General features: G+C 36.9%; 1 protein-coding gene across 2 annotated transcripts in view; it reads right to left on the bottom strand.

Moving 5' to 3' along the window:
- The window catches only part of POU2F1 (POU class 2 homeobox 1), a 55,746-nt gene that overhangs the window by 13,037 nt on the left and 28,199 nt on the right, over window positions 1–14,510 (bottom strand). Inside the window, exons 7-9 of one of the 2 annotated variants that reach the window (XM_005144471.4) lie at window positions 13,284–13,410; window positions 4,470–4,564; window positions 1,997–2,170 (exon numbers count right to left, since the gene is read on the bottom strand). In XM_005144471.4, coding sequence (XP_005144528.1) covers window positions 1,997–2,170; window positions 4,470–4,564; window positions 13,284–13,410 — 396 coding nt within the window. The remainder of the gene's footprint in view (window positions 1–1,996; window positions 2,171–4,469; window positions 4,565–13,283; window positions 13,411–14,510) is intronic. The other variant, XM_034074448.1, reaches the window with a different exon arrangement.

The raw sequence follows: 14,510 nt of genomic DNA on the forward strand, positions 1-14,510 counted from the left end.
GTACTGAACTGAAACTGGTTATAAGCTACATTACTGCTGTGTGTATTGATCTGTCAAGAAGCTCGGACAGACTAGCAGAGGTAATAACACCTTTAAAGGAATAAAACTAATATAGTCTAAAATGTTTGCTCACACAGCTTGAATCTGTACTGACCAATTAGTCACATACCTGCAATAACGCTAAGGTGCAATATGCTCATTGTATCTCTATGTCAAACATGGAAAGCAATTAAACAAAAGGATTTAAAACCATCACCCATTTTTCAGGGTGGGAGAAGAGACAGAACTGCAGAAATTCAAAACCTGTCACATTGTTCACAAGACAGAAGGTAGTAAGTTATTAGTTTGCAATGCAAACTAAATCTCACAATTATTTTTGAGAGGTAGGGGTGGCGTGAGTCTGAGAATGCTTACAGTACTACTGGAAATAAATTTCTGTTACCCTCTGAAAGGCAGTCTATTTATTCACCTATACCAAACCAAAGTAATAGGGGTCTCTACTTATCATCCAATTATGCAATTAGGTAGAAATTATTTAACTGCCTAATTATACACATACAAACTCAGAGCAGGATAGGAATGCTCAAATGTATTTTTATCACTTTCTCAAGATTCCATTTTTTTTTAAGCTCAAAAGTTAAGACTGAAATGTAAGCGTAAGCACTTGTGTTCATTTTTCCTCACCATGAAAATTCAGAACAGGATCAACAAAGTAAGGTTAACCCCTAATTTAAAAGTCTAGTAGAGCTTTTATAATCATCTCACAGCAAGGCAGATTAAACATAACTAAAGATCTACATGAACCTCCTCAGTCAGGATATAGGGAAACTGTTGTATTTTACTCTATTCTGCTCTGTTCCAGCCTTTGTTTGCATCCATCACTTGTACTTCTGTGCCTCCCTCTAGTGGAAAGAAGGGAGGGAAGGAGGCACACATGCCAGCAAACTCCATTTTACTAAGAACATTCTTCTGTTCTTGAGTTATAATTAAGATGCTACCACGAACTCTCATTATGATCCCTGATTTGTCAAACATTTAGGACTTTGCCAGAAAATATAAATCTGACTGCAGCACATACTTTCAGCTAGAGTAGACTTACTTATTATGGAGAACAAATCACGTATATTGGACTGACTGCTCTGAGCTCACACTTTTAAATACCTACTTTGATTTTTGCAAGCTATTTCTTCCAGCAAAAAACACACCTATGCTTACCACAAGCTCCTGCCAAAATTAATTGTTTACCTGGACAGATATTTTAATTGGAGGGGGGGAATAATTTTGATATTAATAAGAAAAGACTCCTGGATCCAAGCAGCATTTCCTTTCAACGGTCTAACAGGACATATAAATTCAGTTTGTACTTCTAATTGTACTTCTCATTCAACATTTTCACAACATTCAAGATTACTTTTCTCCTGTTCTGTGGATATTTCTGAGCTTTTAAACAAACCAAAACAAACCGCAACTCCAGGTCACCTCTGTAAGGAGCAAACTTTGAAGGTGACAGTCCTTTCAGGTTTAGCAACCTTAGCAAAAGCACTAAATACAGAAATCATTGATGTTTAATAGAAAAATTAATTTGAGAAATAAAAACCCTCTGACATCCAAAGCAACTGCACAGTTGTGATATACTCACAGAGCAGTTAATTGTGCTGTATGATTTCTGGAACTTTGTACTTCTGAAGACAGCTTTAAAGTGCTTTGCCCCATTCATTTTGCATCCTATAGAATGAATAGTGCACATGCAATGACATCTGGCACTGGTAAATACACGTACCTGCTGAGAAAATGGCTATGCTTTAAAAACAACAGGGAAGAAGATGGATGTGTGGCTTTTTCTCTTATTTCTTAGAAATCCCCTACACAAAAGCCAGAGCATAACCCTATTTAAGAACGTTCTCCTAGGAAAAGGTGGAATTGTAGTCTTCCCTCCAGACTTGAAAGATATGACCTCAGATTCTGCACTGGCAGGGACTAAGTTACACAGTCTCACCTGAGTGAATCCAAGTTTGATCCGTCTTTGTTTGAAAGTCTTGGCAAACTGCTCAAGCTCCTCAAGGTCACTGGGCTCCTCCAAGCTGGGAGTGTCAATTCGCTTTGGTGTTGACTGGCTCTGTGGAAGTGGCTGAATGGGGGTCGCTGCTATTGTGCGTGTTGGGGTTGCTGGCTATTAAGATAGCAAGGAAAAGATGAAAATCAGACTTAAAAGAATAATCAGCAAAAAATAAATTAAAAAAAAAGAGATGAGATTTCTGTGAGAAAGATCAATGAATTTGACATTTCCAGCAATCTGAAGTTCCTGCAATTTATTTAGATTCCTCTCAAGAATGAGCAATCACAATCCAGAAAACTGTATTAATATGACAGCCTTTTAAGAGCTGTCAGCATCAATTAAAGAGATGCTCAATGCAGCAGATAACCAACAACTTTTGCTTGCTGCAGAAGCTGCTCAAAAGAAAGGCTGAACACTCTTACTTAATATAGTTCTATCATTTACAGATAACTTGGCATTCACCCCCTTTTAATAATTTAAAAACTGAATTTACTGCTTGTGTAAAGTGGCAGACTGTCATCAGCCCAAAAGATTCATGTTTCCTATTTAGTCTTGGAACAGGGAACACATACAAGGTGCAGCAAAGATGGCAAGTTTCCTTGAATGCCATCTCTTGTAACTGACTCATGTCTTCCAGTAAGAAAAAACTATGGCTACCTCTAACCCTTATGTGGATATTTGCAACAGCAAGGATGAATGTACTGGTGATACAAGAAAGTAAGTAAAGGTAACCTGCATAAAGTAATTCCTTTTAGGTCACATTTTGTTTCTATAAAAAAGGCTAATTTTCCAGTAAGTCCACATGAGGTTCGCTATTCCCGAATATGGGCAGAACAGTGTATTTTACAATGCAACAATAACAAGAATCTGAAAAAAAAATTAGCATCTTAGAAAATATTCACATGGACAAAATAATATCTGGTATTGCACAGTTCATGCTTTATGTACAACAGGAACATCAGAAATGCGTTTTGAGTGCATAATTCCACCTTCTTTCATGCCATAGAGGAAATGAGATGCAGAGACAAATCATTTACTCTAGTAAAATTCTACTCAGTTCAGCTGTGGCTCTTAAGCAAAGGTGACTTCATGCTTTTCTGTGCTATGCCCAGCTCTGAAACTACAGAATCCTTCAGGGCAAATAAGAACAGCCTCTAGTCTAGGCAATATTACAGTACTATGCAAAATCTATGCAAGGGTCCAGAAATGACTGTTCTAAAAGAAATGGCCTACATATAGCTAAGTCTTTACACTGATCCTTATGTTGTTTTTTGTCTGGATTAATACAGTATTTTGCAGTGCACAGCAGATGGCAGAGGGAGGTCAGGATCTATAACTCCATTTCTTGAGAAGTAATGTGATCATATATGATCTATGATTGCAGATGTATGTGTCACACTATAAATATTTTTACTATTTTTTAATTTACATTAAACATAGTAATTACTTCAATATGTCTTTACTGACTTCAACCCCTTTAGACAATTTATTTTCTCTTTGCAGTTTTGATACTTGTTTTTTAATCCAACTGTAATCTTTAGTAGGGTGTCATGCTGCTAACTGAGGTATGAACTACAGAGGTGAGACAAATTCCATTTTCCACATGCTGCATGAAAAATACTATAGGTAATATAACAGAAAATGTAGTTTTCTAAGATGTTGATAGACTCAAGCATCTTACTACAGACTCAAAAATTCTTACATGTAACCAAGTTGACAGGAAAATACCATACATGGTATTTGCAAAACAGCACGCAGTCACATAACTAAACTGCACAGGAAAACCCAGAGTGAAGCAAAACTAAATTTGCAGGCCCATGCAACCTTAAAATTGCTCTTCTTGCAGTCTGAAAGCTTAATTATAGAGCTTTAATATTTTAAAATCTAGCAGAATATTTTAATGTATTTTTAACAATCTCCTCACTTTCACAGAAAGTAACTAGTAAGACTGGCAATGACTTAGCAACAATAGCAAAACAACTGGGCTACAATAAAGACAGATTACCACTGAAATTTCTAGAAAGGAAGATACTTGTCAGTAATCCTCTTTATAGGCTTTTAACGTAACCCATTCCTTCCTCTTCTGAATTTCACAAATTTGTAGATCATTCAAAAAAGTTTTACAAGAAATCAAATGATGTTCTAGAGCCTCAAGGTATCAATCATGGAAATTTTCAGCTAAAAGTAAAAATGTAGACCCTTAAATGCATAAGAGGCACATTAGGGTGGACACTACTAAAACAGAAAAAAACCCAGAAGTCACTAATACTTCAGTTCAACACTGAATCAATCTGGCAAGACAAACACTATTACAGCTGCAATACCTACTCTGGTAACTATTACAAAGGGTCCATTCATTTACAATAGTTAAATCACCTCAAAGCAACTCATAAACTGTAGAAATAAGCCTGACCTGCGAGGCAAGGGTGATGCTTGGCTGAGACTGCAGGAGGTTGGCTTGGCTTTGCTGAGGTAGTTGCGTTAAAAGATTCTGCGCTTGCAGGAGACCTGGAAAAGGAAAAGGGTGGGGTGGATTTGTCATTTTGAAAGACTAAAACATAAAGTGAGATAAAACAAGGCTCTTGACAAATAATGGAAAGTTACAAAAATTTGAGATGCAAGCCTTCGTGTCATCCCTGCACAGACTTCAGACTTTGGACTTTTCTGTCCAAATCCGTTGACATTTATGGAAGGGTAAAAAAAACAGAAGTCTGCACCAGTCTCTCCTGCAGAAAGAGTTTGCAATGATATAGGTTATCCCAGTTCTGTGTTTAGGAATCATTTACTGCTTCTTTCAGCTTACAGATCTGGGGTAAACCTCTTCCTGTAATGAACAGCTGACCAAGAATTTGGGAGCCATATAAAAATAAGCAACTGAACACTAATCAGATCAAATCCAACAACCAAATCCTAATCAAAACCACAAATTTGGCTCCTTGATCACCCTTCTTCCTCTCCATATTACCCCATGCAATCTGCGTAAGAAGAAGGCAACTTTCCCTGGCAAATGTAAGCAGAAGACCACGCCAGAAGACCAAATAAGCCCAGATAACCACTTCCTGGCTGAAATAAAGAAGACATCTTTTGGAAATGTAATCAGAACTTAAAGCTTAGGTAAGATACTGAACACTGGTTAAACGGCACAAACAGAATAAACATTACACTGAATGTATGAAAACCTGTGCTATTATGGAAAAGTGACAACATTAAAGAACAGTTGGGACTGATGCAACCATCAATTGCTGTTGTTCTAAAAATACATTCTCTTACAATCCACTATTTGTATGAATTATTAAATTTCTCAGGAAATAGAGATATAAGCTTGCATCTATATATTTTAACCATAAGCTATCTGATTAATTTTTTTTATTCCAAAATTAGAATTTATATATTTTTAAGGTGTAAGGATCTTGACAAAAATATATCCAGTTAGTTAATTACCTCAATTTTATTGTTAAAAATATTACTAGTATTCTTTAGGTAACTCCTGGCTATGACTATCAACTTCGCCTTATTAATTTAAGAACCTGACCAACTAAACATGTGTTTAGTAGACACCTTCAATATACCAAGTTCCTAAAACCAGGAGAGAACAATGGCACAACAACAGATGGACACTACAGGCACTCAGAGGACAGAACACCAAGTTTCACTTAAATTCTGTAATTTGAATTTGACATGAGCTGTTCTGGCTCATCAGCTGGCTGGTCAACCAGAGCACACCACTCACAACCAGCTACCTCTTAGTAGAACACAGGTAGGAGACACAGGAATTTAGGACTTGATAAATACCAAGTGAGAAACTGGATCTTTTATGCGAGGTTAAGGCCATAGGAGACATGAAAAGAGGGACTACCAGGGGTAGGAAGAAGAAAATGTATCCTCAATGAGGGATACACAACTACAGAATTGTCTTCTGGCAGTAATATTGCTTTTTTTTTTTAAGCAAACTGTTAAACATGTATTTTAAATAGAATACACTACTATCAAATGTCAAGATCCACAGAATAAAGCCAGATGTTCATGCAACATAATAGCACAGTATAGATATCTATGTAAATATGCTTTGCATAACATAATCAACATGTTCCATCTGTGTTTTTGAAAAGCTACAGCGAGGGAAGAGAGCAGCTTAAGGAACTTTGAAGACAGCTCCCTACTACACAGTGCTTTTTACAACACAGATATTTATTCACTTGAAAGATGACATCAGCTGCCCCAACCTAAATATTAATTAGTGAACAATCATCCCCAAGTGAAGAAGTTTTGACCTTCATTTAATGACAGTGAATTTTAACTGATAACTTGAAATAGAAAGGGGCAACTCATTACACTGATACTGTAGAGTGGCCAACCAACAATCAAACAAAAAACAGGCAGCTGACAGTGACCACATTTGACCTCTAGTGCACCAGTTACACCACAGATCACACGTTACTGACTCGTCTTATGACTGTAATCAGTCATTAGGACTGTCCTTTTGGGAGTTTTTGTCCTCAAAGAAATCCCAGAGGATGTTTTTCTGGCAATAACACTTTTGCTGGAGAACACAAGATGACTACATTTTTTCTCAGTTTATTCTCCCTCTAAAGTAATTAGCACTGAGGAACAGTATACAATATTCTGAATGTGTTTAATCTACTCAGTTTTTACATCAATTTATCCTATTTAAGAGAGACTGATACAAGGTTTCTCAGGCAAAAACTGAAGAACAAGTTAGGTCAACCTGCAGTTGACTGAAGTAATAATCAGGGCATGAGGAGCTGAACTGTTTCAGCAAAGCATACATCTCTTCCACTGGTTTACAATCTTTCCAGACATTTTTCATGCATGTGCTTTGGACTCTTGTTGGCTTCCATGCAGTTCTGTTCTTTGCATACATGACTTGCCTAACCTTCATCTTTGGGGTGCTTTTTTTCTGAGAAGAAACTACTGGTCCCCATTTCCACTAAGGAAAACCTCAGTGACTTAATTTATAGGGCACATAGCACAGTCTTTTAAATACAGTTTAAGTCCAAAACTGCACTTTTTAAGCAACTGCTGAGATCCTGGTGTTTCACAGTTTGCTGTTTCCTTAGGAACTTCACACTGCCATTAATACTGTTTAACAGTACTGATGGTAATAATTAATGAATATTAATATAATATCAATATCTTTATAACCAATAACACTGATGGGACAAAATACACTCTCAGGGAGCTTGTGGATAATACTAAATAGAGGGGAAATGGTCAATAAACCAGAAGTCAGGGTCTAGAGAAGCTATGCAAATGGAAACTCATAAAGATCAGTGCAGGAAAATGCGACATCATGGATGGGAACTGGAACAAGCCTGTATAGCAAAACAGGGTGGACATCAGGTGGCTAGAAAGCAGTTTCACAGAAAATAGACCTGGGTGTCCTGGAGGTCAGTAAGATGAGCCTGAGCCAGCAGTGTGTTCTTACAATAAGGACAGTCAACAATCATGTCCTGGGCTCTATCCACAAGAGTGCAATCACCAGGTCAAGGGCTGCAGTTCTTGCCCTCTCTTTGGCACTAGCAAGACGGCATCTAGAGTACTGCGTTCAGCTTTTGGTTTCCACGTACAAGACACAATCATATCCTGGATTTTGTACATTCAAGGCCCACGAGGGTGGCTAACAGACTGGAACACCCATATGAAGAACAGGTAAGTAACCTGGGTTGTTCAGCCTTATGAAAAAAAATAGGTTAGATCCTATTTCTGTCCTCAGAGACAGAAATGGGCTCTTTTTGAGGGTGCACAGTACTGAGATGCAAGAACATGTCTATGACAAGTAGACATAAGGAAACTTTTCTGTTTTATTTTAATCATGAGAGTAGTCAGCTATTGGAGTAGATACTTGAAGAGGCTGCAGAATCTCCATACTTGGTGATGTTCAAAGTCAACTGGCCATGGCCCTAAGCATTCTGCTGTAATTGGACCTGCTTCAAGAAATACTATATGACCTCTACAGGCCCCTTCCAACCTACGTATCTTTTTAAAATTGTACTTGTGTACTTACATTTACAGAGGTAGTATTTCTAGCCCTTTCCTTTGGGTTCTAAGAGTCCAGTAGTATTATTGCACTAAACATGCCACATGTATCACCTATATGATGCTCCAAAAGAATGGATGAGATAAGGATTCATGCAGAGGTATGATGCTTCAGATGTTTTGGAGGTTTCGTTGGATTTTTTAATAGTTAAAGTAAATATATCTACCATCATCCAGGACTCTTCCTGTAATGTCTACAAGAGTATTTTTTTGGTCCAGGGCAAAAAACTCTTCCTGCCAGCCAGCAGACTAATCTGGAGTTTAGTTCTGATTAAAATTAAACAAAAGATAAAACAAACATTCAAATGCAGACCTTTTTTTTCCAGCATAATTTTTAAAAAGTTGGCCCAGAAGCATAATACAGAATTCATTCCTATCTGATCCCCCCAAAGAGTGATTTTTATTATTTTTTTTTAATCTAAAAAGAACTTGATTGCTTTGCCAAAGCCATTCATCTTCTCACAGACATATCCTGGAAGTTAGCTTCCAAGACAAAGCCATTAAAATGTCATAATTTGATTAACTGGAAACAACTGAAAGGAAAGAAGGAAGGGTGTCATACCACATGTTACATACAGTGCTATAACTTTGTTTACCACTGTTGATGCAAAGAACCTTCTGGGCACCTTGGTGTACTCCATTTTATCAAATCCAAATCTTGCAAAATGGGGACTTGGAATTACACTGGGATCCAACACAAGAGAGAAAGTGCTAACCTATCCATTCCTACAAATCTGTTCCACCAAGGTGTTAAGCTGCTGCACACTGCTGCTGCACTTTTTGCTGCATCCAGGTACCCTTTAAGATAGCTCAGGAACATGACGCAAATGTGCTGAAGCTGCTGCACTGTGGTTTTGTAGAGTATCATTTCAGTGATCCATGCAAAGGTGCTGCCACACTACTTCAATGAAAAGTCAGCATTTTTACCCATTGATGCTGTTCAGATGGTTAGAAGCAAAGACTTGATTTCAAAGAGGACAGTATGAGAGGATTTAATTCAGATCTTGGTAATGGGTATTTGTAGCACATGGGGAAAAGTTAACATTTAAATTACTTCTCCCAAGTTCTTCCTCATTCCACTTCAAGCTCTCCCTTCCAATGTGCAGATTCAGCTACATTTTATTCAACTGCTGTGTCAGCAAATACGCTGTCATCAAGAGCCTCTTAATGACAATGAAATCCTGGGTCTCCTCATCTGCATATTGAGGAGACCTAAGCACTTTCACCTGGTTCACAGAGCATATTATTAACAAAACCAGTAAAAGTCCTATAAGAGCAGTACAGGTGCACAATCTCAGATGAGACGAATGCTTGGCCATTACAAATTTGATTTATCTGAGAAGAAATACAAGAAACTTCAGGCATCTTCCTCCATCTTAACACTGGGTAAGGAAGCTGCACTCCTGATTTATGGTACCAGAGGCCAGCAGGGTACATACCAGTGTTTAACATTCGTTATTTCATTTAAAAAATGTGTTTGGGTTTTTTTTTTTCAATGACACAAGTGAGGTCTCAAAGTCTGTTGGACAAGTATGAAAGAAGAGAACAGCACTGGATTTGGCCTGTCATCATCTTCCCAGGTATTTTTACAATAAAATCATAAACAAGGGTTTTAATAATAAACAGGAATAAACTGAGAGTAGGTAGGCCCAGTTTCAATGTTTAAAGCTACTTATTAGCTTGTCTTCCACATTTGCCTTTTTGGATACTTTCTTTACAAGTACTGATTCCAAATCCCCTTTACAATGATGCAGTCTTTTCTCATAACTTCTATTTGCAAGATTAATTTAAATGAAATTAAGTATGATTTCCCTTCTCCATTCACATTTTACCGATATGATTTTTATTGGCAGTATCTTCAGAGTAGAAAGGCAAATGGTCATTTGATGAGGGTATTATTTTTAAGAAACAGCTGTAATTGTAGTAAAGGATGTTGAATTGATTATTCTAGAGACAGATCTATTAGATAGGAGAACAGAAAAAAGATGTATAAATACTGTAAACGGTGCTACATTCCTGCCTATGACCTTAGCAATAATAAGTGGACAAGAATTGCTCTGAATAAGAAATTGTTCCAAATTTCTATTTCCATTCAATCTTCTGCATATCTGTTGAGTCTTGAAACAATTCCTTCAGTTATGATGTTACCTATTACCAAACGTGAAAAACAGGAACTTCACAATTTGTTTCACCTCAGCCAGAGAATAACCAGAAATCATGTGGAAAAGATGACTACACCAGACATATGGCAGTGCACTTAAAGGGAGAATTTCACATATGCTGCTGTGAGCTATGTGTATTGAAGAAAGATAGAAGAATAACATCCTCATTGTTGATTAGTATTTTAGGTGTTAAATTTTCAATTTTTTTTTTCCAGAAGTTGGATCTAAGCCATGACATTCAACCCCTTCCAAGAATCTCAGTATGATTGCTGATGATCACATTACTCTGCACACCATCACCTCTTCAAGTAAAAGAAGCTTCTCTGTACCTAATGTTTACATTTTTTCTACAATCTTGCTTAGAAATAACATTCTTCATTTCCCTCAACTACTCTCTGTATTAAAAATCATATTTCTCATTTACACAATTGGCATGTACAAAATACGTAGGCTGTAAAGCAGTTGATTTCTTCAAGAACAGATAATCCATAAATAAACCTGAATTTTCTTTAGCTGTTAAATACATACATACATATATATATATATATATATATATATATAAAGCGCTATGCAGTACCAATGAGGCAGCAAAAGAACCCTGAATGCCACTGGTTTTAAAGAAAGCTCTATGCTACTTTATTCAAAAATATTATTATTTTATGAAGTTGACTAATGTGCAAGTAGGACTAATAGGACAAGAAAAATATGGAAAAGCCAGCTGCAACAGCAAACAACAAAATAAAAATACACACTTTCTGAATCTTTCTTGTAAATAATAACACACTGTTTGAGATCTTCTAACAATAACCATGAAATACTGCACAAAGCCACACCAAAAAGTGATATAAGGGATATTATGACATACATGTTGCTTTATCATTGAGTGCTCATGAAGAAAATTGGATCCATTCAAGCATTTCAGTTTGGAAGATTGTCACACACTAATGGCCTATGGACAGAATATAAATCTTCCAACATTTTTGAGCTATTCAGTTGTCCAGGTTGCACATTACCAGTAAAAAATGGTGTTTCTACACACACTGCATCACTGATGACAGCAACATGCAGGTCTTAAACTGCAGTGAAGAAATCATTTTCAGAGATGGTCCTTCAAAGAGGTGTACTATGAAAACCTCTCTGGTAGTTAATCTACTTCAACAGATTTTTTTTAAGCAAACAAATAACTTTCCTTCTTTTCCATAATAAAGGCAATTCATTTTGAGATATTAATATAATTGCTTCTGTTAAGTTTCCTTTTTTGTGAACCATCTTCAGAGATGTTTTAAAAAAACAGGTTAGCTGAAAAATGTAGGCATTTTTTAGAAAACCAGTAAATTTTTCAAAACAATGCTTTTTTGTTGCTGTTTCCTTACAAAAGAAAAAAAAAACTGCCTATTTTAAAGAATCCTTGAACTAAATTTTGCTTAAGTTTGAATTCTTCTAGAAGAATACATCAAGCTTGTAAGTTCTGCTTCTTTTTAAGAAACTAGTACATCACTAAATGCTTCCATAAATAGCCTTTTAGCTACTTTCTACCAGTGCTGGTATAAAAGCTCTCCTAAATCAAGTCCTATTTTTAAAAAAGTTAATTTTGATTAACACTTTATCCAAATCTGAGAGCATTCAGACAGTGTGAGGGACTCAGCACAATGGAAAGCCAGGGCTATCAAATTCATAGTATGTAAGAAGGAATGGTGCATGAAAAAATAAAAAAAGAAAAATGAAGTGCAAAGAGCTGCTTTATAGGACAGCCAGGCTCTGGAGGACTCTTCAAGCATAACAGGATTTGCCTTCTGAGCAACAATCTTTGGATTACCAGACCTGAACAACTGAGTTCATACAGAAAAGAAAGGGTGGGGGGGAAGACCATTTTGGCATATCAGTATAAGAGACCATGGCTAAATGCAGTTTTCTGTGGACATCAACAAATGGGGTGCAATCAGTACTCTGATTTATTGCAACATGAATGCATTAGTACTTAGAGCAAAGTTACTGTACAACATCTTAACTGGTTGGGCACAATATCACCTACAACTGCCTTGGTTTGCCTTTAGCATGTAAGCCATACCCAGTTTACCACCAAAATAATATTTCCAGAAGGAATTCTAAAAAAAAAAAAACAAAACAAAAAAACCCTCAAGCCTTTTAGCTCTTTTTTCAAGGTACTATTATTATTTCAGTTCATGACAAAATTCACTGTACCCTCCTTAGGCTTAAGGACTTTTCTAGTCTCCCACAAGGACTCTTGACTTTGTCATCTTTTTCCAGCATGTTCTGGTTTTGGCTGGCATAGTTATTTTTCTTCCTAGTAGCTGGTATAGTGCTGTGTTTTAGCTTTAGTCTGGGAATAATGTTGATGTTTTAGGTGTTGCTAAGCAGTGCTTACACTAAGTCAAAGACTTTTCAGATTCTCACCCCACCCCACCAGTAGGCTGGAGGACGCAAGAAGCTGGGAGGGGGCATAACCAGGACAGCTGACCTGAACTGGCCAAAGTGATATCCCATACCATGTGACATAATGCACAGTATATAAACTAGGGGGAAAGCTGACTAGGGGCCGCTGCCCAGGAACTGGCTGGGTACCAGTCAGCTGGTGGTAAGCAATTGCACTGTGCATCACTTGCTTTGTATATTCTAATTTTTTATTGTCACCATCATCATCATGCCTTCTGGTTCTGTCCTATTTAACTGTCTTTATCTCAACCCACAAGTTTTACTTCTTCCCCCCTCCCTCCTCACAAATCCTCTCCTTCATCGTACAGCAGTTAGAGGAAGTGAACAAGTGGTTGTGAGGTGTTTAACTACCTGCCAGGTTAAACCATGAGACAGTCTTAGCATTTTGCGTTTAACACCCAGAAAGGAGGTGTCCCTTTCAAGTCTTCTAATAGCAATACTGTTATTTCTTCTAGGGAATATCAACAGTTAGTGAAGGTGTATCAACCACTTCAGTTTCACCTTCTCCTCTAAAAAGCTATTTACAATTTTCTTTCCTGGCAAGGACCACTTACCCTGCTGCCCCTGTGGTGTTTGAGAGATGATGAACTGTGCTGGCTGCAAGTTGGTTGTTGGATGCACCAACACAAACTGTTGCAGGTTGAGATTCTGTTGCTGAAGCTGCTGCAAGTGCTGCAAATCCTTAAGGAAACAGGGAAAGGGGGGGGAAGAAAAGGGGAGGGACAAAAAAAAAAAAGAAAGAAAATGGGAAAAGAGAGAACTGTGTGTTAGACATTTAAGTCAGCCGTGACTCCCAGTGTAACTAAATTTCCTATTAATCAGTTATATTCTGACATTTAAAGATAAATGTGGATGTCCAACACAGCAGTCTTGCTATCTGCTACTGAATATCCTTTACACTGGCAATCTGAGTTTCTCTGTACTTCATAAAACCAAACAAAAATTGAGTACCAAATAACCCAGCAAAATATTTCCAGCACTTTTCTTCTTTAACAAAAAAGAAAATCAGTTCCCTCTCTCCCCACCCCAAATGCAGTAGGTTTCAAATACTTTTGAATTATCAGCACACACAGTTTTCAAACTTACTTTCTGAGGATACAACTGCTACAAAATTCACTGTTGACAAATCAAGCATATTAGCTGGGAGCTATTTTGTTTATAACATCAACAATCTGCAATTACCATTCTAATCAGCAACAGGAAAGCAAAAAATTACAGCTTCCTAGCTTGCACTTTTCAGGCCAAATTTCAGAAAGTAGCTAACATAAATAGCAAATAAATATATTTTATTAGTTTTAAATCAAATTACAATAAGCTTAATAAACATGGCTATAATTAAAAATTAAAAGGGATAATTGAAAACACTGCACTACTGTAGAACCCTATTTTTACGTATGTAAACCATTCAGAACTATTACTTCTCTATAATCAAATGCTGGTCTCAACATAAATGCTAAACTTTGAAAAATGCTAATCTTTTCCTTTCATCTTCTTCAAACACAACAATAACAAGAGTAACTGAAGTTTGAAAATGGAAACACAACATGAAGCTGGCCAACATAACAGAGGTAATCTATGAAAATTATCTATTTACTTGTCTAGAATCTTTCTACCTTCCTGGGAAGAACCTATTTCAAAATACCCACCAAGTAGATGGATAAAAGCCTGAGATGCTGCCCAAACGCAGAATTTCTGATTAAACAAACCAAACGAACCAAACAACAAAACCTCCCCAAAACTCTAATTCTGATGAGTTACTCAGATACTGGGTTACCTGTCTG

This window comes from Melopsittacus undulatus, chromosome 2 (genome assembly GCF_012275295.1).
Source record: "Melopsittacus undulatus isolate bMelUnd1 chromosome 2, bMelUnd1.mat.Z, whole genome shotgun sequence".
In the NCBI taxonomy this organism is placed as follows: Eukaryota; Metazoa; Chordata; class Aves; order Psittaciformes; family Psittaculidae; genus Melopsittacus; species Melopsittacus undulatus.